This window comes from Vulpes lagopus, chromosome 13 (genome assembly GCF_018345385.1).
Source record: "Vulpes lagopus strain Blue_001 chromosome 13, ASM1834538v1, whole genome shotgun sequence".
NCBI classification, from domain to species: domain Eukaryota; kingdom Metazoa; phylum Chordata; class Mammalia; order Carnivora; family Canidae; genus Vulpes; species Vulpes lagopus.
In genome coordinates this window covers 54,834,154-54,858,218 of record NC_054836.1, presented here as the reverse complement: position 1 = coordinate 54,858,218, position 24,065 = coordinate 54,834,154, and the positions used below count along the sequence as shown (strand labels likewise).

Sequence of the window (24,065 nt, the reverse complement as noted above, 5' to 3'; positions counted from 1 at the left end):
TTTTTATTTTATTCTATTTTTTTTTTTTAGGATGGACTGACAATTCTTTCTATGTCTTCTGTCTTCAGATTTCAAACAGCATAGTTATATGAAATCTGACTAATTCTCTAGATAAATATATTATTAATGATAATTTCTCCCTGCCTAATTTCACAGCATGAAGATACTATTGTCTTAACTAGTATTCAGCTTCTGGGTTTCAGTAAATGATATTAATTTCCTGCAATCTTATCTTTCTATGTGGTACTCATTAAAATTGTGTACAGAAACATTCTCTTTGTTAAACGATTGTGCTTGTTCTGTAGAGGCTGCATAGAACGGCTGACTCAGTACAAATTAGTGGCAATAACTATCTGGAATTTACTTTTGATATCTAGGATGTACTTTTAAAAAGATAGATACTACTGGCCTACCTGCACTTACACAAAGAAATATCTGTGTGTTGACCAATCAACAAAACCAAAGAGTTTAATTAACCAAATATAGTGATTCTATATGTATTGTGTGCAAAGCATAATACACGTGCCATAGGAAACTGAAGTGGAATAAGACACAATTCACAAGCCAAGAGATCACAGGATAGTGGGGTGGGGGAGTGAGGTGTACCTGAGAGGCAGGCAGGGAGGGAGAGTGTGGATCTTGGTCTTAAACCCAGGTTCCAATCTAGGCACTGTGCAAGTCACTTAACCTCTCGGCTTTCTTCTACATTACAAGAATGATTAAAATATATATCTTCAAGGCTGTTTTTTTTTTAAGATTTTATTTATTTATTCATGAGAGACACAGAGAAAGAGGTAAAGACCCAGGCAGAGGGAGAAGCAGGCTCCCTGTGGGGAGCCCGATGTAGGACTCGATTCCGGGACCCCAGGATCATGTCCTGGGCCGAAGGCAGACGCTCAACTGCTGAGCCACCCAGACGTCCCTACAAGGCTATTTTATATTAAATCTTAGTATACTACATGTGTACATTGAAATATTAGTCAGAGAGTTGCTCTGGAGTTTGAGTGAAGGAGAAACCATATTAAATTGAGATTTTTTTTTTTTTTTGTAAATGCTTTTTTTTTTTTTTGTAAATGCTTTTGAATGTAAACACGTTCATTACGTGTAAATGCTGATTTGCAATATAGTTATGAGGGATAGTTAAGGTTCTAAGAGGCAGCCATGGACACAGAAAAGTAGCAAGTCTTGAACATAAGAAAAAGCAAGAGGGGAGGGGGGAAAAGGATGTTTAACAATGGCTGATAGAACAGAGGAGACTCTGAAGGATTTTTGTAGTTCATGTGGATAAAAATAAAGACCTGTTGGATTCAGAAGAATGCTTTGAGTGAGCGTGTTAGCCAGTGAACTTTTGGTACAGATGGTAGAACCTGGCTCATCCAGGGCTTAAACACGAGAGAAGTTTGTTGGTTCATGTGCTGTGTAGATTCCTAAGTAGTGCCCCATGTGGGCAGCCCCCCAAAACTTCGCCCTTGTTTTCTTCTGTGCTGGCTCTATTCCCAGCCGTTGAGCAAACACTGTCATGGCCTGTTCCTAGCTATGCACATAGTTCCTTCTTGCCAACCCAGTTTGTTTTTTTGTTTTTTGGGTTTTTTTGGTTTGTTTGTCAGCTTTGGGTTTTTTGGCAAACACCTACTTCTGCACAAGGGAGAGAGTTTTCTGATTAACTGAAGTCAATCCTGGTGGCCCCACTTCCCCTACCAGAGGCACTTTTAAGAATGGGCTCGTGTTGCAATTTTGACATGTTGAGCTGCCTTCTGGGAACTTCCTTAAGTCTTTAAAGTAGACCCCAAGAAAGAGAAGGGTTTTGCCTCTTCATGACGTTATAGGATAATGGGACGTATGTAGTCATTTTATTGCCCAGAAGCTAAATAGACTAAGGAAAACCAAACCAAACCAAACCAAACCAAAACAAAACAAAACAAAACAAAACAAAACAAAAAAAAGAAGAAGAAAAGCCAAAAGAAATGCTGCTTATATGCCCTTGGCTAATTCTTTGCCTGTGGATTTCATATTATGTAAGATTTTTTTCCCTTTATTTGATAAGCTAAGTGTGTCTGATTGTTATAACCAAATTCATCCTAATGGATACACTCCAGGCAGGCTTGGTGGCCTAAGGGAAGAAGAGCATTCCTCTTGGTTCCAGTTAAATCCCCGGGATGATTCTTACTGGAGCAACGCCTGTCATTTATCTATGCCTCAGCCAGCTGCTCTGAGTCTTAGAGTTGAGCAGCCCCACGCAACAAATTCCCTCGACTAAGTGAGAACGAGAAGAGGAGTTGTTACCAAAATAAATGTCAGTGAATTCTAATGAGGCTAAACCAACAGATGTCATTATGGTGAGCTTCAAAAGTGAGATATTTATTAATTCACGATAACTATCATTAATTTCTCACCTATTATTTGAAGCTCACTTTTCTATGCATTTTACACACATTTTCTCTAGTTCTTGTGGAGATCGATGGAATCTCAGGAGCCGTCTAGTGAGTGCTTAGTCATGGGGACAGGCTCTGGCAGGGGTGTGAGAGAAAGCCTTGGATCTCACCGAGCTAAGATTCATCTGGGGACCACGGCCTACAGGCTTAGCTACAAGTCATGGTACAACTTCTGTGATGGGAAACTTGGAAGCTGCTGAGGGGAGCCTTGGACCCCTTGTGGTGGGCCTTCCAATTTATCCAGCTTGAATGAACTAGTGCAAGGTCTTCACAGATCAATTCAGCCCGGGTCTTTCCGACCCAGAAATGAATGATGAGTGATGAGTGATGAGTGACTGGAGGCAGAAAAATTAAGAAGTTACCTCTCGATTTCTATTGGCTACCTCTCAGTTTCTTCTCAATGCAACTATGTAAACTAGATGGCGAGGAGCTAAGCGCAGGAAACCTTCAGCCGAATCAGTCATGCTTTCAACAAAACCCTAACCGGTCAGTTTCTCAGTCCCTTTAGCGTCGGTGCATTTTTCTCTTCCCCATTTAGCCCCCCCTTTGCATAATGATATCCTAGATCTTGTTATTGCCATTTTTTTTCTATCCCCTAATGTTTTTATTTCACATTTGACCATTGCATTCTATTCGCTGAGTGCTTCTGTAGTTTTCTTATTTCACCAATTGTTCAAGCTCTAAATCGATGCACTCTATCACTATTTTCAATAGCTACGACTCTGCACTTGCAACATTTTGAAAATGTCTAGAGTCTTTGGTCGAGCACTATAAGGAATCCTCTTGCAAACACTCCTAACATATCTCTGGGTTTTTTTTGGTGATTTTTTTTTTTTTTTCATTTTACTTCCCTGGCAAAACCCCAACCCTGATTAAACTTCTCTCATCTTACTCCACACCTCAACCTGAGCCGCTTAATGGATAAAATTTCACCACATTGCTCATAGAATTCATCTCAAGTCCATCACTAAAATGTCACAGGGCCTTTTACCGCCACTGTGGGAATTCACAGCTATTCCCTGGTAAATATTCCCATTAACTGAGACCATTTTTTAAAAATTCCTTCTCTTTTCACTTCAAATCTCCACAATTCATTGCCCATTCTTCCTTTTTCAGCCGATTTCTCTTTTACAGTGTATTTCAAAGAGCAAATGTATGCAACGCTATTGGAACTCATTCATTACTCGGCATCTCCAGTTACACGAAACCACCTGTATCTGTTTTCATTTCTTCCACCATCTCTTCTATAGAATAATTAGAATAATTAGAATAATTGCTCCAGCTCACGATCTAAAGCCAGCCCACCACGTGTGCTCCAGATCTCACTCCTTCTTACCTTCTCAAGGACTTTGCTTCTCTAAGTAGTGACTCCTTCTCCTATGTAATCAGTCTATTCTGATCTATTGGGTTATAAGTATCAGTCTTACACTGGTCTTTAGTAGCACTCCCTAAAAATAAAACCAAACCCCCAAACTCCCTTTGAACACATTTTCTGTCTGGCTGCCATGTTATGTCATGACTGACTCACACACAAAAGAACTTCTTGCTTCTGTCCTCACCCTGCCACCATTTGCTCCCCTCCTGTTTTCTAGTCTCCAACAGAGCTGTTGTCCTCACAATTCTAAAGGAGCTCTTCAAGCCAACCGAAGCAGAAGCCAGCAGTAAGTTCTCCATTCTCACTTGACTTGGCTTCTCGGTGGTATTTGCCATGGTTGACCACTCTTCCTTCTTAAAGTACCATCTGGGATTCTATGGCACCACCTTTTCTGGTTTTCTACCTGCCTTGCTGGTTCTTTCTCTTCTAACAGATGTCTAAATGCTCATGTGTACCAAGGCTAGGACTTCAGCCCTCTTTTCTCATGTATCAATACATCCTACGGGTGACCTCCACCCTTCTCCAGCCGATCTCTCCCCTGTATGCTTGTATATCCTCCTGCTTGTTGTCTTTTATGCTCCTAACAGACATCTCAAACTTAATATGACTAACAAAAAGTCTCTGTCCCCCCCAAAACACCTCTATCCCAATCTCCTTTTGGTTTATCTAGCACCCCCACTCCAAGAGTCATCTCTCTTCTCTCTCTTACTCAGACATTTGCACATCTATCAATATGTCCTAAGGAGCATCCGAGATTATCTGAATCTCACAGCTTATCAGCATCTCCATTAAAACGCTTTTCCAGACTGCCGTCATCTCTCACTTGAACCTCAGAAACTGACTGCAGCCAAACTTCCCTGCTACTTCTTGCCCCCTTATAGCTGTTCATGCAGTAGCCAGAATGATCTGCACAAAGCAAAAATCAGATCCTGTTTCTCCTTGCTTAACATGCTATTAACTTCCTAAAATCCTCAGAATATAATCCAGACACTTTACCATTGTCAGCATTTCCCTTTAACTTTAGGCTCTGGCCTCTATAGCCTTCTTCTTGCTCCTTGAACATGACATGCAGACTATCATCTTAGGGCTATTGAACTTCCTTTTTGGGCTTGGAATACTTTGTCCCGGAACTTCACACGGCTGCCCCTTTATGTTTCCAACCTTTAGACAATGCCACCTTGTCAGAGAGGCTTTCCACAAACAGCCTAGCTAAAAGATCCCATCTCATCATTCCCAAAATCAATATCTTATTTTGATAACCTCTGACTCGTATGATTAGAATTATTATTTTATCTACTTATTTATTGTGTGCTCCCACCCCTAAAATGTAAACTCTTTGAATATAACAGTTTTGTCCATTTTGTTCACTTCTGTGTCCCTGGACCCTAAAGCTGTGACCTCTTCATTATTATATCGTCAGCACCTGGCACTGGCACCATTCCTAGCACATCGTAGGTGTTCAGCAAATGCATGTGAAATAAACACTTCAAAATACACACATAGGGATCCCCGGGTGGCTCAGTGGTTTAGCACCACCTTCAGCCCAGGGTGTGATCCTGGAGACCCGGGATCGAGTCCCACATCAGGCTCGCTGCATGGAGCCTGCTTCTCCCTCTGCCTGTGTCTCTGCCTTTCTCTCTCTCTCTCTCTCTCTCTCTCTCTCTCTCTCTCTCTGTGTGTGTCTCATGAATAAATAAATAAATACAATCTTGTAAAAAAAAATACACACATAGTATTGAAAAAATGATTCCCATCATACATTAGTACTTAAAATTTTTTAAATGGGAAAAAAGCAGTAGCCACAAGAATAACAACCATAATAAAAGCTACCGTGCCTTGGGTACTTGCTACATGACAAGGATTGTGCAGAACGTATTTAGTGAAAAATTGCATTGATCATCACAACAAACCTAGGGGATAGAGACTATTTTCACTTTATAAATGAGGAAGGAGGCTTAGGGAAGTTCACTAATTTGTTCAACTTATGCAGTTAGTGAATGGCAGGGTAGGGTTTGAAATCCAGTCGTGTATGATACCAGAGACAGCAGCAATCCTCCTCCTCCTCCTCCTCCCATCCCAGAAGCCTCAGAAGGAAGCTGATTCCTAGAACTGTAGAATCATAAGAGTTGATGGGGCCTTAGACTGATCTGATTCTCTGCCACTCCAACGGAATGATTGCTTGGCCTAAGAGTTTAGATCTGTTTCCCTATAATTTCCACCAGTTGGTCTTGGTTTCACCCCTTCCCTTATGAGATGTGGTTGTGCATAGTAACTCATATCTTTTATCCTCCATAGCTCTTTTTTCAATCAGGTGTCTGTAAATGCTGGTGGCATTTGGCAATCTCAGTAAACTGTTATAGTTCAAGACCATTCCAGAGACGAGGACTGAGTAAATATTAACAACCCCTTGTGCTTGGTTGGAACTTGAGAGGACTGCATAACATCAACAAGCAAGCTTTTGTCAATCACAGCCTAGACCAGATTAGTCTTAAAGTCCAAGGAAGAGCCAAAGTTCACCTTGGCACAGAGTTTTCTGTGCAGTCCTCTCAGCTATTGTTTGCCAGTTTTTAAGGAAAAGAAAATGATGAAGTAGAAGGAGAAAATCGTGGCTCTCTTGGAGGTTAGAGACACTGCCGAGTTAAAACTGGTGAGCAAGTGCATTTTGGAATTATTTCAGTGTTTGGAGATGAAACCACCTTAAATACTGAATAAACTTTATAAAGTAATAGGCAATAAAACAAGGTATGTAGAAATTGAGCTTTAAAATGCATAATATATAATCTGCTGTACTAACAAGTGTGTTTACTTATAAGATAGTTTTTGGTGCTCTGGATAGAGTAAAAATATTGTTATACTCTCTTTAGTAAAAAAAATTGTTAAAAATATTTTTTTTGGGATTTTTCTATCAGAAAGTGAGGGTTCCCTTGGTTATTTATTGCAGTGTTTACATGAAATCAATAACTATTTTTGTTAATTTAGTACTAAATAGATATAAAGTATATGGTACTAAAGTATTTATAAGTTACCATCTCTATTTTGTTCTTTATCTTTTCTACTTAAGTTATAAGCCAGCTGGCCAAGGACAAGGGACATTCTACTCCCGCCCAACACATTATTTTTTTATTCACTCATAATAGAACAAAAAATAATAATAACTCAGTGGGACTTCCCTATTCAATGTTTGTCATTCAAACCTCGTAGCCCAGCTTTTACAAATAAAATAAAGAGGGAGAGCAATGATGTGTGTCTTAAAACTGGAAAAATCTAGTTTACCACATTTAAATGAATAAATACCCCAAAGGGGAAAAAAATAATCTTTTAAACGTCAATTTTTTTGTGTATGCATACATTGTGTGGTATATGCTTCCCTACAGCGCTCTCTCTTTATGCCTAATGTTTGTCTTCTTTTTATGTCTGCAGTTATTCTAATAATCTCATGCTCACTTTTACCATTTTAGTTCCACAGTGACTATCTTCACAGAACAGAAAAATAGAAGATTAAACCATTTAAAGTTTTTCTCAGTTTCCCATGAAATTTAGTACTAAATATGTGCTATGGATAGTTATGTAGATATCACACATTCGCATATATATATATATGGGTATATGGGATTTTTTGCTTTTAGTATTTATACTGAAAAATTGTCTGAAAATATATAACTATATGTATTTTCTTTCCCTCTTTTGTATTTATAATGAGATATTCTGGGAGAAAGACATGTCACAAACACAGACCACACAGACACATGTACATAATATGCATATGTAATACATCTATGCATATACATTATACGTATGTATGTTCACACACAACCCTCCAGGAAATTCTCAGGGTTTTAGATAAGCAATTAATTTTCATGAACATGGTAAGTAGTGCATACTGTTGTGCTCCCCATGCTGAGTGAATATAAATGAAGAGGAGTAAAACAATAAATATAAACTAAATTATTAAATTTATGGTCAAGTTTATTAGTCCCATAGTGTTTTGGTGAAGAGAAAGCTAAACCGAGCCACCATGAAAGACAGTGTTGGAGAAGGTTTGGACTTTGAATTGAGCCTTAGAGAGTAGGTTGGATTTTGATACTTGAATAAAACTGAGGAAAAAAATAGTCCAATGGCTTCCAACTTTTTTGCATATTCAAATCATTTCTTACCATTAAAAGTGTTAAGGCAAAGGACTTTCCAGAGTAGAGTAGGTAGTAAAGAATGCAGCCTCTGCATTATGCAGATAGATCCAGGATTAAATCCCAAGCCCTCTATTTATACAACTGTATGATCTTGACATAATTATTACCTACTTTTTCAGTTTTAATTATTTATATTTAAAATTGGAAACATGATACCTCATGGCATTGTTATAAAGATGACTTGAGATAGTGTTATTTGTTATTGTTATGGAATATACTAGCTTAATGTCTGGCACATGATAAATATTCAACTATCTAGGACATAGTATATATGTTAGGATAATGCTTGTATTTTACTCTTTTTTTTTTTTTTTAAATTACCAATATATAGATTCCTAGGTTCCTTGTGGCAAACTCTTTCCTTCCCTCCCATTTGAGTCTAAAATCTATTTTGGAAGCCATGCTATGGCATATGGGTACGTGGTAACAAGAAATCTTTTATAACTTGATAGTGGTGGCAAATAATATTGACTAGATAATGACGGGCCATTTAATAATATTCTTGAAAGCTAGACATAAGAGTTTGACCTTAATATAGACATCAGAGGGGGGAGCTTTTTGATTTGGGGGGTGGAGGAGATCAGAAGGAAGTTTCACTTTTAAAATATGAGTTGGTCTAAGAGGGGTAGTTGGGAATTGAGAGGGATGAAGGGATACTAGAGAAACATAATTTAAGTTTAGGCCCTGAAGAATTGATATATGAGGACAGAGAAGAAAATATAAACTGATAAATAATTTAAAAGAAAAAAAATCATACGGGGAGATAGATTGGACATAGTATATGAAGAGGGAAGAGATCAAAGAATCAGGAAAACATATCTAAAACTTAGATTATCAATGTTGTCCTTTATTATATTCGCCTGATAAGAATAAATGGATATATGAGCATTTTCATATTTTATTTAGATGTTTCTGCAGTATATTTGGACCCAGATTTTATTTTCTCATAGGGCAGCATGATTTTAACAATATGCAAATCTATATTTTTCTAGGGTTATGGGAATTTACTATCTTCTCAAACACTAAGAATTTTATAAAAAATTATAAATCATAAATAGGATTGAATTTTGTCAGACTTTTTCTTAATCTATTGATCTGATCATAGAGGTCTTTTTCTCTTTTAAAATCATAAAATATATTTATGGGAAATGCAACTTTTTTATGGTAAAATATTTATATTCCCTTGGATTCATATTGCTAATGCTATTTTTTTGTTGTTGTTGTTGAGATATACACAGTGGTACATTAGCTTCAGGTGTACAACATAGTGATTGGACAACTTTATATGTTATGCTATGCTCACTGCCAGGGTAGCCACCATTGTCACCATACCACAGCATTATAAACACCATTGACTGTATTCCCTATGCCTATAATTTTCCTTTCTCATAATGTCTTTGTTTCAGATTCAATGAATCAGGACATATTACCTCGTGTTTCTATTGTCTGGAAATGTTTGTACAAAATTAGTATGATATATTTCCTGAAAATGTAACACTTTTGCCCATAAAACCATCGAGTCCAGATACTTTCTTGTGCAACATGTTCAAAATTTATTTTGATTTCTTCTGTAATCTTTAGACTCTTCAAACTATTAATTACTTCTTCAGTCAGTTCAACTAAATAATATTTTTCTAAAAACTTATGCTTTTTGTCCAAGTATTCACAATCATTGGCCCCCAAGTATTATAGGTAATATAGCTCATCATCTTTCTTTTATTGTGGTAAAACATATAGAACATAAAATTTGCCATCGTAAACACTTAAAAGTATAAAATTCAGTGGCATTAGGCAGGTTCATAATGCTGTGCAGCCATCATATCCATTTTCAGAGCTTTATCATCATCTGCAACAAATACACCTTTTAAATAATTGCTATCCCTTTCTTCCTGCCCCAAGCCTCTAGTAACTTCTATTTTACTTTTTGTCTGTATAAACTTAACTATTAAAAGGCACCTTTAATAAGTAGAATCTTACAATATTTTGTACACCCTTTTCTGTCTGGCGTATTTCACTTAGCATATTATTTTCAAGGTTTATCCATGTATAGTATGTATAAGAATTTTATTCTTTCTTAAGGCTTTGTAATATTCCAGTATGTGTATATACCACATTTTATTTTTTCCTTCATCTGTTGATGGTCATTTAGGTTGTTTCCACCACTTGGTTTCCATGAATAATGCTTCTATGAATGTTAGTATCTTAAGCATCTGTTTAAGTCTCTGCTTTTAATTCTTTTTGGTAGAAACTTAGAGGTGGAAGTGTTGGCCACGTGGTTACTTTATGTTTTACATTTTAAGTAACTGTCATACTGTTTTCCACAACAGCTGCATCATTTCACATTCCTGGCAGCAATGCACCAAGATTCCAATTTTCACATCCCTACCAGCACTTGTTATTTTCCTTCCTCTTGATATCATCCTCTTAGTGAATGTGAAGTAGTACCACATTGTAGTATTGATTAATAGTTCCCTAATGAGTAGTGGTGTTGACCATCTTTTCATGTGCTTATTGGCTTTTTGTAGCTCTTCTTTGAAGAAATGTCTATTCAAATCCTTTGCCCATTTCTTAATTGGGTGGTTTGTTGTTGTTGTTGAGCTGTTGGAATTTTTAAAAATATAGTCTGATATTAATCTCTTAGATGATTTGGAAATAGTTGCAATAGTATGCTTATGGATTATCTTTTCACTCTCTTGAGAGTGTGCTTTGATGTACAAAGCTTTAAATTCTGATGAAGTCTAAATTATATTTTTTGGTTGCCTGTGATTTTGTTCTTGTATTAAAAAAAATCATCACTGAACACATTATCATGAAGATTCCCCCTATCTTTTTCCCTAGAATCTTCATAGTTTTAGCTCTTATGTTTAGGTCTTTGATCCATTTCAAGTTAATTTTTGTGTATCATTTAAGAGAAGGGTCCAACTTCGTTCTTTTGCATGTGGATATCCACTTTCCCCAACACCATTTTTTGAAAAGATTGTCCTTTCCCAATTGAATGATCTTGGCACCTTTGTCAACAATCATTTGACCATATACTTGAGGATATATTTCTGCACTATGTCTCAAATAATGCAGAAATTCCACTCCATTAATCTATGTCTGCTATTATGCCAGCACCACACTGTTTTGCTTATTGTCACTTTGTCGTAAGTTTTAAAAACTGGTAGTGTGAATCCTCTACCTTTGCTCTTTTACTGTTTGGAGACCCTCAAACTTCTATATGGATTTCAGAATGGTTTTTTATTTTTCTGCAAAAAAAATGCTTTTGAGGTTCAATTAATTTTGTAGATCACTTTGGGTACTGTTGCCATCTTAACAACATTAAGTTGCCTGATCAATAAATATGTGATGTCTGTCTTCCTTAATTTCTATTAGCAATATATTTTATTTTAATTTATTTAAATTTTTTTTCCTGTGGCAATATTTTTTAGTTTTCAGTGTACAAGTTTTTTGTCTCCATGGGTAAATATATTACTAAATATTTTATTCTTTTTGATATTACTGTAAATAGGACTGGTTTCTTAATTTTCTTTCAGAATCTTTATTGTTTTAAGATTTTATTTTTACTTATTCTGGAAAGAGACAGAGAGATAGGAGAGAGAGCAATGGGGGAGGGATGGAGAAGGATTGTGGAGGAAGAAGCAGGCTCCCCGCTGAGCAGGGAGCCCAATACAGGGCTCCATCCCCCTGGGATCACAACCTGAACAGAAGGCAGATGCTTAACAAACTGAGCCACCCAGGTGCCCCCAGATTCTTTATTGTTAGTATATAAAGATGCAAGTGACTTTTGCATGTTGATTTTATATCTGGCAACTTCACTGAATTCTTTTATTAGCTCTAGTACTGTGTGTGTGTGTATAGGTGTGTGTGTAATCTCAGGTTTTTCTAAATATATGATCAATGAACAAAGATCATTTTACTCATTCTTCTCCAATTTGGGTGAGTTTTGTTTCTTTTTCTTGCCTATTTGCTCTGACAAGAATTTCTAATACTGTGCTGTATAGAGATAGTGAAAGCAGGCATCCTTGTCTTGCTTGTTCCTGATCTCAGGGGAAAAAAACATATTTTTAAATCCCAGCTTGTGCTCTTAGTATTATCTTACTTTCACTTGCAATATTATTTATTTATTCTTAATTCTTTTTGAAGAATAACTTGATATTATATGTTTTTTTTTATAACTCTTGCAGGAAACATGTCATTCTTATTAACTTAAAAAAAGAAATTTTTTTGATAACTCTTTTTTGATAACTCTTGCAGGAAACATGTCATTCTTGTTAATTTAAAAAAAGAAATTTTGCCTTGTGGATTGACTTTTTTTTCAATAATTTATGCTTTTATTTTATTATCTGTTCTACTTTCTTTGGTCTTATTTGGTTATTTTTCTAGCTTGTTGAGAATGTTAATTTATCAAACTTCACATTTGTATCAATTTTTCTCATATTACTATTTAAGGGTGTAAATTTCTTTGAAAGCATTGTCTTGCCATATACCAGATGTTTCTTTCTGTGTATTTTTAGTATCTTTTATTTCTTTCTAAATTTCAGCATGATTTTGTCTTTACCCTTGAGTTATTTAAAAATTTCCAAGCATTTTAGAAATCAGGTCTCTGTGAAATACATTGAAGGTGTTTTTTGACTGAGTTCATAGTCAATACTTATATACATTCCATATGTACTCAAGAAAATTGTGTATTCTCTAATTTTTGGATATGGAAGTATACAGTGTCCATTGGGCCAAGCTTTTAGTTTTATTATTCAAATATTCTATGACATTATTGATTATTGTTGCCTGCTTCACTTTTCAAAAATGAGGAGAAATGTCAAAATTTCTTAATACATTGGTGGATTTATTAATTTTGCCTTATAGTACAAAACATTTTGTTTCACATATTTTTAGGTTATTTTATAAGATGAATGCATGCTTATAATTATAATGTGTTTTTGGAGAATTGAACTCTTTATTATTATATAGAGACTGTCTATCCCTAATACTTTTTCTAATTTTAAAATCTATTTTCTCTTATATTTATATAGCTATGTCAGTTTTCTATGTTATTATTTGCTGCCTATATCTTTTTCCATCCCTTAATTTTCAAACTTTGTGTGTCCTTTTACTATGTAGGTGTGTCCTTTGTACTGTTGTATCCAAACTATCAGTCTTTTTGCTGAGAGGTTTAACTTATTTACACTGATGTATTTTCACCTGTTTCTCTCATCTTAACTTATTATTTAGGTGTGCCCATTTTTCTCCTTAGTACTTTATAACTACTTTTACATCCTCTGGTTTCCTTCTACTCCAATCAATCATACTGATATTATTTACTTTAATACTGAGTTATATCATTATATATTTCACTTTTTTACTTTGGTTACCCTTATCTTTTTTAGACTACAACCACTTACTAAGATATTTGATAATTTTTATTTCATGTTTTTGAAGCATATCCTTTAAATATCTACTTCTATTTAGGTACCTCATACTAACATTGAAAACAGTTTGGATGAAGTACCTAAATATTATGCCTCTAGAAATATTTTCATCATGATCTCATTTGTGAATGACACTTGGGCTGGATATAAAACTCATGTTTTAAGTTCTTTTCTTTCAACATTTAAAAACTAATGATTCACTTTCCCCTATCATTCAATTTTACTATTAAAAACTCTTGTATTAATCAGAGTCTTGTTCCTTTGGACATAATCTTACCTTTTTCTCTTTAGACTTTAATTTTTCCTCTTGGTTTTATATTCTAAAATTTCTAAAATTTCTAAAATTCTAAAATATTCTAATAAATTAATTCTATTAAATAAATTCTAAATAAATAAATTTAATAAAATAAAATTCTAAAATTTCTAAAATTCTAAAATATTCTAAAAATATTCTAAAATTTCACTATTATATGTCTGGGTGTAGGTTTTTCCTATCTATATTCTTTCACATCCTATAGGCCCTTTGATTTTTATATCAAAATATAATATAATATAATATAATATAATATAATATAATATAATATAATGAAATAAAATAATAGACTTTAGTTAATTATCAGAAATGTATCTCTATTATTTCTTAAAGTATTTTCTCTCTTTGAATTTTATTTTTCTTGCTCTCTGGGACTCCTACTATCTGTATTGTAATTCTAATAACTATCCTCCATACTGATTAGATTTTCTTTCATATGTCTTATTTCTGGGAACTTTTCTTTATCCTCCTGAAATATTACTTCAATTTGGTTTTATATTTTACTAATTCCATTATGCCTTTCTCACTGTGTTATTATGCTACTTTTCCATATTACATTTTTTATAATACTTTTTTTCAAGTACTGTATTTTCAAACCTCTTGTTTCTGCTTATTCACTTTAGCCATCTGTATGTTTATTTGTTCTCATTTTATGTTATAAATTATTACAAATGTTTTTTTTAGAATGAATATTAGACTAATTTAAGAAATTTGGGGGATCCCTGGGTGGTGCAGCAGTTTGGTGCCTGCCTTTGGCCCAGGGCGCGATCCTGGAGACCCGGGATCGAACCCCACATCGGACTCCCGGTGCATGGAGCCTGCTTCTCCCTCTGCCTGTGTCTCTGCCTCTCTCTCTCTCTCTGTGTGTGACTATCATAAATAAATACAAATTTAAAAAAAAGAAATTTGGTTTCATGTGATCTTCCTTGGTTCTTTAAATTTTTGCTTCTGATGTTATTTCTCACACTGCATGTTGTTTACTTTTGAAATAGTCATTTTCCTCAGCTGTTTTGCTATTTTTACTGGTTTGCTTGTTTTCTTCAGGAAATATTGGCTACTGTGAAGGCAGTATATATGTGGGAAGGTCAGAGCCTAGTCCACTTCAGTCTCTATAATCTCAGTAGTGGAGATTTGACTAAAATCTAAGGTGGAGAATCCTAGACAACAGGAACCACTGCCAATCACTCCACTTCAAAGTAACTTTTGAGATCAGGAGTTCAGGTTTTTTATCAGAAAGAAGTGTCATCTTGAGGAGTATGTTTTACCTTGTTGAAAAGATTTTTATGATAAATTCTTTATATAATTTCTTTAAAATTTGTGATTTTGTTAATATGGTATGTTCCCCTGTCGTCATGTCAAAGGTTTTGCCTTACCAAAAAAGAATGTTTCCAACCAGAGTAATAAATAGTTCTTCATAAAAAATCTATCTAGTTTCCTACTAATCTACCAAATAAAGTCAACACATTACCTAAGTAACTTATACCTTTGAGAAAAGGAAATATAATTTTGCTTTGTAATCCTTTTCAAGGGTGTATGTAATCTTTAAATTTTAAATACCATTGTACCCATATCTTTTAATGGAGAAAAGACACTATAGATCACAGGAAGTATAGGACATACTTTGAAATTAAAACCAATTGTCTAATGATATTCAAAGTGATTAGCCATTTACCTAAAATAGAGTAGTACCTACAGCATAAAATTAAAGAGGATATTAATCATTATGCTTTAGGGCATAAATTAAACAATAATCAAGGTCAGAAGAAAATGTAAGATACCCATCGTTAAGCAGGATTAGATTCATTATCAGAATTCCAGCACCATTTCTATATTAGATATGGCCTGACCAAGTAATATGGACCCAGAATAATTTATAGTTAGGAACCTATCACTTTATTGTTACAGTTTGTATGTAATATGGCTCGTTTTCTTCTTAAACATTTTTGCAATTTGCAACTGCTGCATTGAAATCCATCTAAATTCAAGGTCTTCAGAGAAAAGTGTCCTTTCTCTGGTACCTTCCCTCTTCCTTCCCCCTCACTCCCTATCTTTTTGTTCAGCACATCCATTATGTTTCTCAAAGGCACAACGGAAATGTACAATTTAGGTTGGTGATGCCTCAGCCTATAACCAACAAGATTTTTAAAAGAGGTCTTGGAAACTTTTTGCTTTTACAATATGACTAAATGACTCACACGTTAGGGAAATCTGCTTCTTGGATTTCTTTTCCTGATTGTATTGTTCTGATATAAGCATTCATCATCTATCCAATTTAATCAACTTCATCCTTATTTTTCAGATGAGAAATTGAAAAGGAATAATTACCCAAATTAAGTTACTTTCCAAGATTTATGTAGTAAAGATACATTTTAAACAGAGTTTATATAAAATAAAGATGAGGATTCTTAATAGAGTAAATAATAAAAAGAGCCGATATATAGAAATATATATCAGAATAACAAGTTCAATCTATGATGCCCTTATTGTTATGCACATTTGCATATGTTAGCCTGATTTCCACTGTATTATCCAAGTTCATTTCCATCAGAAATACACAATATTTATTATATGGAGTTTAATGGATTATTATGTCAGAATTAATTTTGGTCTTAAAATGTTCGTTCTTCACATTTATTTTCAGTCTGATTATATAAGTATAAAAAATCTCCTCAATTTGATTTGGAGTTTACAAAAAATGGAAATAAGGAGTTAAGAATCTCTTTAATAATCTGGTTGTAACTTTGTTTGATTATTTATAGTGTTTCTAGTTTTAAGGATAGAAAAAAGGTACTACTTATTCAGTTCTTATTTTACTGCCCAGAAATTAAATAAAGATACTTAGAATGGAAATATTTTAAATGTTCAAATCCTACATTTTAAATATGGCTTGTCCTGGAATAATGACTATTAACTTGAATTATGAATATTATTTGAATTAAATTTTCTTGGGAAGTCAAATCAATAAGCATATTTTAAATAATAAATTTGTACAATTTTGAATTGTGTTATAAAGAAACTTAGTTTTCTGAAAAATTATTCTCAAGAAGCACATTAAGAATTGCAGTGTTTCTATAATTAGATGTACCCTATATCCACTAGAGGCAAAAGTAGTTTTAGACTACTTTTGGTTACCAGCTGGGATATTTATAATAATCTAGAACATTAAGTGTGCGATGAGAAAAAATATGCCTTCCAGGAAGGAAAGAAAGTTTCTCACTTAATTAACAGTTGTAAAACACCTCTTGACTGTGAGTTGCTAGTAGCACTGATGGTATTAAGAGTTCCAAAATGTTCAACCATTTATACCTAATTTATGATACGCAATGAACTTTCCAGCTTTGCTAATACGTATACTGATTTTGTCCAAATGATTTTTGAAATCTTACTCATTTATAACTAGGTAATGCACAGATCAAACTTCCATAACTTTGTAAATATTAATCAGAATTTTCTTTCATGAGTGAAATAATTTCTCTTTTTACTTAAATATAAATAGCTTTTTTCAACATATCCACAAGCATCCCATAATGATTTTTAAAAGTCAGTGCACACTCACTCTTGTTTAAAATTAAGATGCTGATATACAGCATCAGATTTTATTATTAATAAGATGACAAATTTAAAATATGCATGAAAATATACCAATGTCCACAGAAGGTTTGATTCACCTTTTCTCCCTTTTCTTTCTAAAGTTATCTGGAAGTATTTTGGATGTATACAGTGGTGAGCAGGGAATTTCACCAGTTAATATGGGCCTTACAAGTGCTTCCTGTCCAAGTAGTCTGCCAATGAAAAGAGAAATTACAGGTAATGTTGCTTTTATAATTTTATCCCTTCTGAAGTCAACTACTTAACTTATGAGTGACATATATTATCAAGCTAAATAGAATCTTAAAAATATTAACAAGATAATCAGTTAAAATTGGAGAAATATAGATAGCAAATCTACCCTTTTTTTCTATGATAAGCAGCAAGTTAACATAACTTACAATTCAACTGAATTGATTATTTCAGGAACTAGGCAAATATACATGTACACTCTACACAAATATATGACAACTTGACTAAGTTTTTCACTTAATGTTGGATCATTTTGATATTGAACTGATGCAATTTATTAACATGGTTGCAAAATAATAGATCAATTGATCAGGGAAAAATAGTCTCTTCAGTATGTGAAATTTGATATAAAACAATTAGATTGTCCCCCTTTTTAGCTTGTTTTATGAATTTTGTGATACACTCACATATACCTTTCTCAAGTAGGTAAAAGAAAAATACACTCAATTTTCAATAGTTTGTTTCAAAGTTCCTACAACTCAAAGAATTGTAGGGGCACTGTCAAATTCCTCCAGTATATAGATGAAGAAATCAAAGGTCAGGGGAGTCATTTTCACAGTTGTACAGCTGATTTGAAGCAGATGTGCTTCAATATAAGGATTTCCTGATTTATAAAGTCCAGTATTAGTTTCTCCATAAGAATAAAATAAAATTCATTTTATTTATATATTCATTTATTTATTGATATTTCTGTAACAAGTTTTCAATTTGGAGCCCAAACACTGATCTTTAATAATTTTTACACAGTTGATATTAACATTTTTAGTAAGTGTAATATGTCCATTCTTGGAGCCTAGCCAGTAACTCAAAAATGTCTATGCATACAAATTATTGAGACTAAAATGAATTAATATAGTTTTTAATAAGCAAAATTATTTTTATTACTTTTTTATTTAAGTTCAATTTGCCAATGTATAGTATAACACCCAGTGCTCATCCCATCAAGTGCCCTCCTCAGTTAAATAAATAAATTTAAGTAAATGTATTCCTATATTACCTGTTTTAAAAACTAGAATCATGTAAGAAACACTGCATTAATCATTTATTACTATATAAAACTTAACAGCTAGAAATAATAAACATTTATTATCTCATATCATCTCTATGGGTCAGAAATCCAGAGATGGCTTAGAATATTGGTTGTCACTCAAGTCTTTCATAAGGTTGCAGTCAGGATGTCGTCCAGAGGTACAGACATTTGACACAAGATAGCCGAGGATGTGCTCCCAAAACAGTTCAGTCACAGGTATTGCAAGTAAGTCCTGCTTGTTGGCAAGAGGCTTTGGTTCTTTACCACATGAACCTCTCCATGGGGCTGATCGAACATCCTCATGACATTACAACTGGTGATCCAAGAGACACTAAAGTGGTCTGAACATATCTTTTATGATCTAGTCTTGGAAGCCACATTAGTCATTTCCACAATATTCCATTGGTGTCACAGGTCAGCCCTGTTTAATGTGCAAAAGAACTACCAAAGGTGTGAATATCGTAAGAATCATTGCAAGCCATGTCGGATATTATCACAAATGCTTGCAACCATGTAGCACACAGAGCAAAGTGTAATCTCCGGGAACTGTTTGATGGGAATATCTGACAAGTGTAGCTAGTTCCAACTCCAGGGATGTAGAAATCATCATTATTTATGAAAAATGTTGGTTGTAAAAATTAGGGTGAAATAATTTTGAATGATCTTAAAATTCTTCAAAAACTAATGAGTGAGCAGTTTAGTATTTGCTGTGCACTGTACTGCTTTTCATCATCACAATGCTTATCAGATAGGTATTATGCCAATTTTACAGATGAGCTGAGACGCAGAGAACTTAGGTAATAGATCACATGGCTAGCAAATGGAAGGCCAGAATACAAATCCAAGTTTTACTACTTAAACCCTAAAAGATTCGCCATTGCCTCTTTCAAAAAGTGCTCTGCTCCAAATTTCTAAATATTTGCATAAAAATATCATTATAGCATTTGGAGCAAGTAATATTGTATTTCCACCTAATATTTCTGAATTATGTTGACTAGAGAAGTTGTAAAATAGAACTAAGTACTATTTAAATTATCTTCCTTTCGATCAGAAACAGACACTCGAGCTTTGGCAAAAGAGAGACAAAAAAAGGATAACCACAACCTCAGTGAGTATATTTTCCTTTTTCTCTTAAAAAACAAAAAAAGAAAAGAAAGAAAAAAAAAAAGAAAAAACGCGGGAGGAAATGAATGGAGGTTAAAATATGTGGTCTTTTATTGTCACTCCATAAGTATTAGGAGGTCACATAACCAAAAAGACCAAAATGAATAGTATATATTCACCAGTTGAGCTATTTTGGGACATTTAAATGATGTGAACTCTCAGAAGAGCTACATATTTTTAGGAAGTGAAACATCTCAAATCGTCTCCTTGATCATTCTGTCTCTCTTAAGCAGGCTGGGTGAGACAGAGATGAGTGCATTTAGTTACATTTGAACTCTGTTGTGACTCATTGTCTCAAAGGTTTAAAGAGATAAAAGTGGTTTTAGAAAATGTACATCACTTATACAGCAAGAAACAATTCCGTGTTCTCATCTTTCTGTGTCAAGCTGCTCCTCCTTTCCTAACGATAAGTTACCTGAAAAGCATTGCTTATATTGTACTGCTCAATTCTCTCTCTTCAATAAATAAATAAATAAATAAATAAATAAATAAATAAATGTCTCTGATGCCTTCCTGGGGGCCACTTTGACTCTGATAATGGGTCACATGAAATGGAGAAATACCAGCGAGGGAAGTAGACTAGCAGCAATGTTGAGCTTGATAGTGTTTGGTCCTGTCTCAAGTGCTTAATGTCTCAAGTGAGCCTGACTAATTAAGTGTGAAGCTTTTCTGTTTTGGAAGCCAAATCAAAAACTGAGAAAAGAATAAAATAGAATAAAAATAAATAAAAACTTGAAAGCTCTAAAACAAGCCAGAAATGTTCTTACATGGGATTAGCTGAAATTGATTCTACATGTACCTGTGAACCCTATGTCTTGCTCACATTGCTTCTGCCTGCATCACGACGGGTCAGAGTTTGCTGACTAGGAGACTGGGAAGGAAAAGCTGGCAAGTGGTTCTGTCCTCAGGGCAGTCATGGAGAGGGAAATGATCTGATTCTGATGGCCCTTAGCGGTAGAGCAGATGAGCTTTGGTCTAGGTTGTAAGACAAGTAGAACATGATGAGCATGTGGTGGGGGGGTGTTGGGGGGGGACTAGTTGTTGATCGAAGGGATTAATGCAGCAAGGAACTATGGCTTCTCTCTTAGTTTTAAACCTGCTAACTCATTATTACTCTCCTTCCTCTTGTCTCCTCTTCTCTCCATCTATAGTTTAAATAGCAGGTCACTTAGCATCAAGCATGATGAGTTCCTGTTACATCCATTGTCAAGTGTTTTCTAATCCAGACTCCCTTAGTGGGAGATGTTGCTTTTTGGAGATATCAATGTTAAAAACACTTTAATATCCTATTTTAAATCCAACAAATCTAGGACAAACCCTAAAATTTGTGAGGATCCTGGCAAGAGGACAGAGACTCACTCTCCTGAAGCCTAAATATTTAAAAGGTGTAACTCAAGCTGGAGAGTGCTACATTATGTATTCTCTATTTCTTTCTAAGGACCGGAGGGCCAGGGGTGAATTAAAACTCTCAGATTATTGGAGCTCTGAGTGGGGGTGTGGGGGTAAGGCAAAGGCAGCCGTCAGCCAACAGCCCAGCTCACTGCTCTCCCCGCTCCTTGTCTCATTCTGTGCTGCCAGTGACCTTAGACAGGAGTATGAACACTCATCTTGTACATTTTAACTCCACACCCATCTGTGTAAATAACTTCCCCCTTCTGCACCTTGAGCCTAGAGGTGAGCACACTGGTGGCATGGTCCTCGCTCAGGAGGACAGACCCAGAAAGTGGCCTCCACAGGCTCTGGAAATGGGCTCAGGGCATTTAGGAGGATATTCCTGGTACCAGTTACTCAGAGTGGAGTTTGACTCTGTGCTGGACTTGCTCAGGGGGAAGGGTGTGGTGAGAGAAGGCAAAAATAGCTCCTCTTAAGTGTGGGTCCAGGATAGGGGCCTCTCGCACCCTCCTCTCAGGTCAGGAAGGAATGGATATATCAAAACTGTGAAGACTGAAACCACAGATGGCATACCATAATTCGGGAATTTCTTAAAACTCGACTCCTTTACAAATAACTAGTACTGCATACGAAAACATTGAGGAACAAGGTTCTCAATATAATTAGCCATTAAAAATTTATCAAGCATAATCTAAGAAGAGTCGGAATTTCTGATATTTTACATAAGGTACATTTAAATAATAGATCTTGAAGAAATATTATAGGACTAAACCAGTTCCATATTTTGAGGAATATCCTTCACAGCTATTCTTCATCTTATATTTAAAAGTCTGTTTTATAATATAGGAGTGTGTATGTGTGAACATAGAATTATTAGTAATTCTTACTGTGAAATATGTGTGTATTTCTCTCAGCTTTACCTTTGTTTATTTTCAGTTTTTTAATGTAGTGTCATTGTTTTTTGATAGGGAAAACAAGATTGGCAAAGAGGGAAAATAAACTCTCTAGAGAATCAATTATATTCTAATTTTAGAGTAATCCCAATATATTACTACTGAAGGTCAAATCCATTCATGGTAAATTGCTTTGTAGAGACAATTGTTATTCTTTCATGACTTTCCTTGTTTCTGGTAGCAGATCTTAATTTTTAGCATGTATAAAGTATTCTCAAATATATATTTTTAAAGATTTTATTTATTCATAAGAGACACACAGAGAGAGAGACACAGGCAGAAGGAGAAGCAGGCTCCATGCAGGGAGCCTGACGTGGGACTTGATCCAGAGACCCCCGGATCACGCCCAGCGCTGAAGGTGGTGCTAAACCGCTGAGCCACCAGAGCTGCCCTCTCAAATATTTTTGATGTATGATTTTTCCCTGGAAAAATTTAAAAATGTTACCTATTGAAAAAAAATACTATATAGAAGCATATATTGTATTTCTTGCTTCTAGGAATATAGAGTAGACTATAAGACTACACTATAGTCTGTAAGACTGCTTTTGCATAGGGGTTAATATGGGAAAATCTACGTATTTGTATAGCTGACATTTATTCAACATTTCTTAGATGCATAAAATTTCCAAAAGCAATGAATTTATGGAAACGCAAACAGAGAAAACAGTCTCCGCATAAGAATTTACACCAGTAGTACTCAAAATGTGGGTCCTAAATAAACTGCATCAACATGATCTGGGAATTTTTCAGAAATGCAAATCTATGGGCCCCAACCCAGATCTACCAATAGGTTTGGGATACAAATCTATTTAGCAATCCCTCCATGTATATCTGATGCATGCAAAGTTTGAAAACCACTTCTCTATTTATTATTGAAAATTTTTAGGGATCCCTGGGTGGCGCGCGGTTTGGCGCCTGCCTTTGGCCCAGGGCGTGATCCTGGAGGCCCGGGATCGAATCCCACGTCGGGCTCCCGGTGCATGGAGCCTGCTTCTGCCTCTGCCTGTGTCTCTGCCTCTCTCTCTCTCTCTCTGTGTGACTATCATAAATAATAAATAAAAATTTAAAAAAAAGAAAAATTTTAAATTAGAAAAATATACTTACAGTCTAATCACCATTTATTTAATACCTCTTATATGCCAAGCCCTCTGAGGATAGAAAAATGAGGAATAAGTGGCCCCTGCCTTCAAGGAGGTCACAGTTTAGGGGTGCCTGGATGACTCAGTCATCCAGTTGAATGTCTGCTTTCGGCTCAGGTCATGATCTCAGGCTCTCCGCTCAGCAGGGAATCTGCTTCTCCCTCTCCCTCTATGCATGCTCTCTCTCTCTCACTCTCTCTTAAATAAATAAGTAAAATCTTAAAAAAAAAAAAAAAAGACACAGTCTCACTGGGCACACACACCTGCCGTCTGCCAAATGTTGTGTTAAGCCTTTAGGAATTATATAAGAAGAGTCAAGCATGGTGCAGAGTTCAAAAGATTATGATCCTGATGGGCAAAATGCGTATGTGTGAAATGATGATCCAAGAGGAAATATATAAATACATATATGTATTTCAGTATGAGTAAATATTACAGCGTTTCAAAACATGGAAAATTTGTTTTGAGAGGAAATGTTTTTAAAGCACTGCCAATAACAGAATCACAATTCTAACATTGTTATTTTTACTTTTAGGTTGAGATATATTTGAATTTTTATTTTTGAGTGCCCTTTTGACTATATGGAAATTTTTTTGCTCATTGTTTTTTAAAGATTATTGAGAACGTTTACAGCTGACCAAAGGTGAACTGTGCTTTAATGAGAATAATCAATAACATTTCTCTTTTAATAGTCGAAAGAAGAAGAAGGTATAATATTAATTACCGAATCAAGGAGCTTGGCACTCTTATTCCAAAGTCTAATGATCCGTGAGTTCAACAATCATTTCTATAATAATGTTATGGTTTGAAT

The 24,065-nt window shown here is 34.9% G+C and overlaps 1 protein-coding gene across 2 annotated transcripts in view; it reads left to right on the top strand.

Moving 5' to 3' along the window:
• Window positions 1-24,065, top strand: part of TFEC (transcription factor EC) — a 103,068-nt gene that overhangs the window by 67,659 nt on the left and 11,344 nt on the right. For both annotated transcript variants that reach the window (XM_041727703.1, XM_041727704.1), the window contains exons 4-6: window positions 17,429-17,543; window positions 19,658-19,714; window positions 23,947-24,022. In XM_041727703.1, the coding sequence (XP_041583637.1) occupies window positions 17,429-17,543; window positions 19,658-19,714; window positions 23,947-24,022 (248 nt within the window). The remainder of the gene's footprint in view (window positions 1-17,428; window positions 17,544-19,657; window positions 19,715-23,946; window positions 24,023-24,065) is intronic.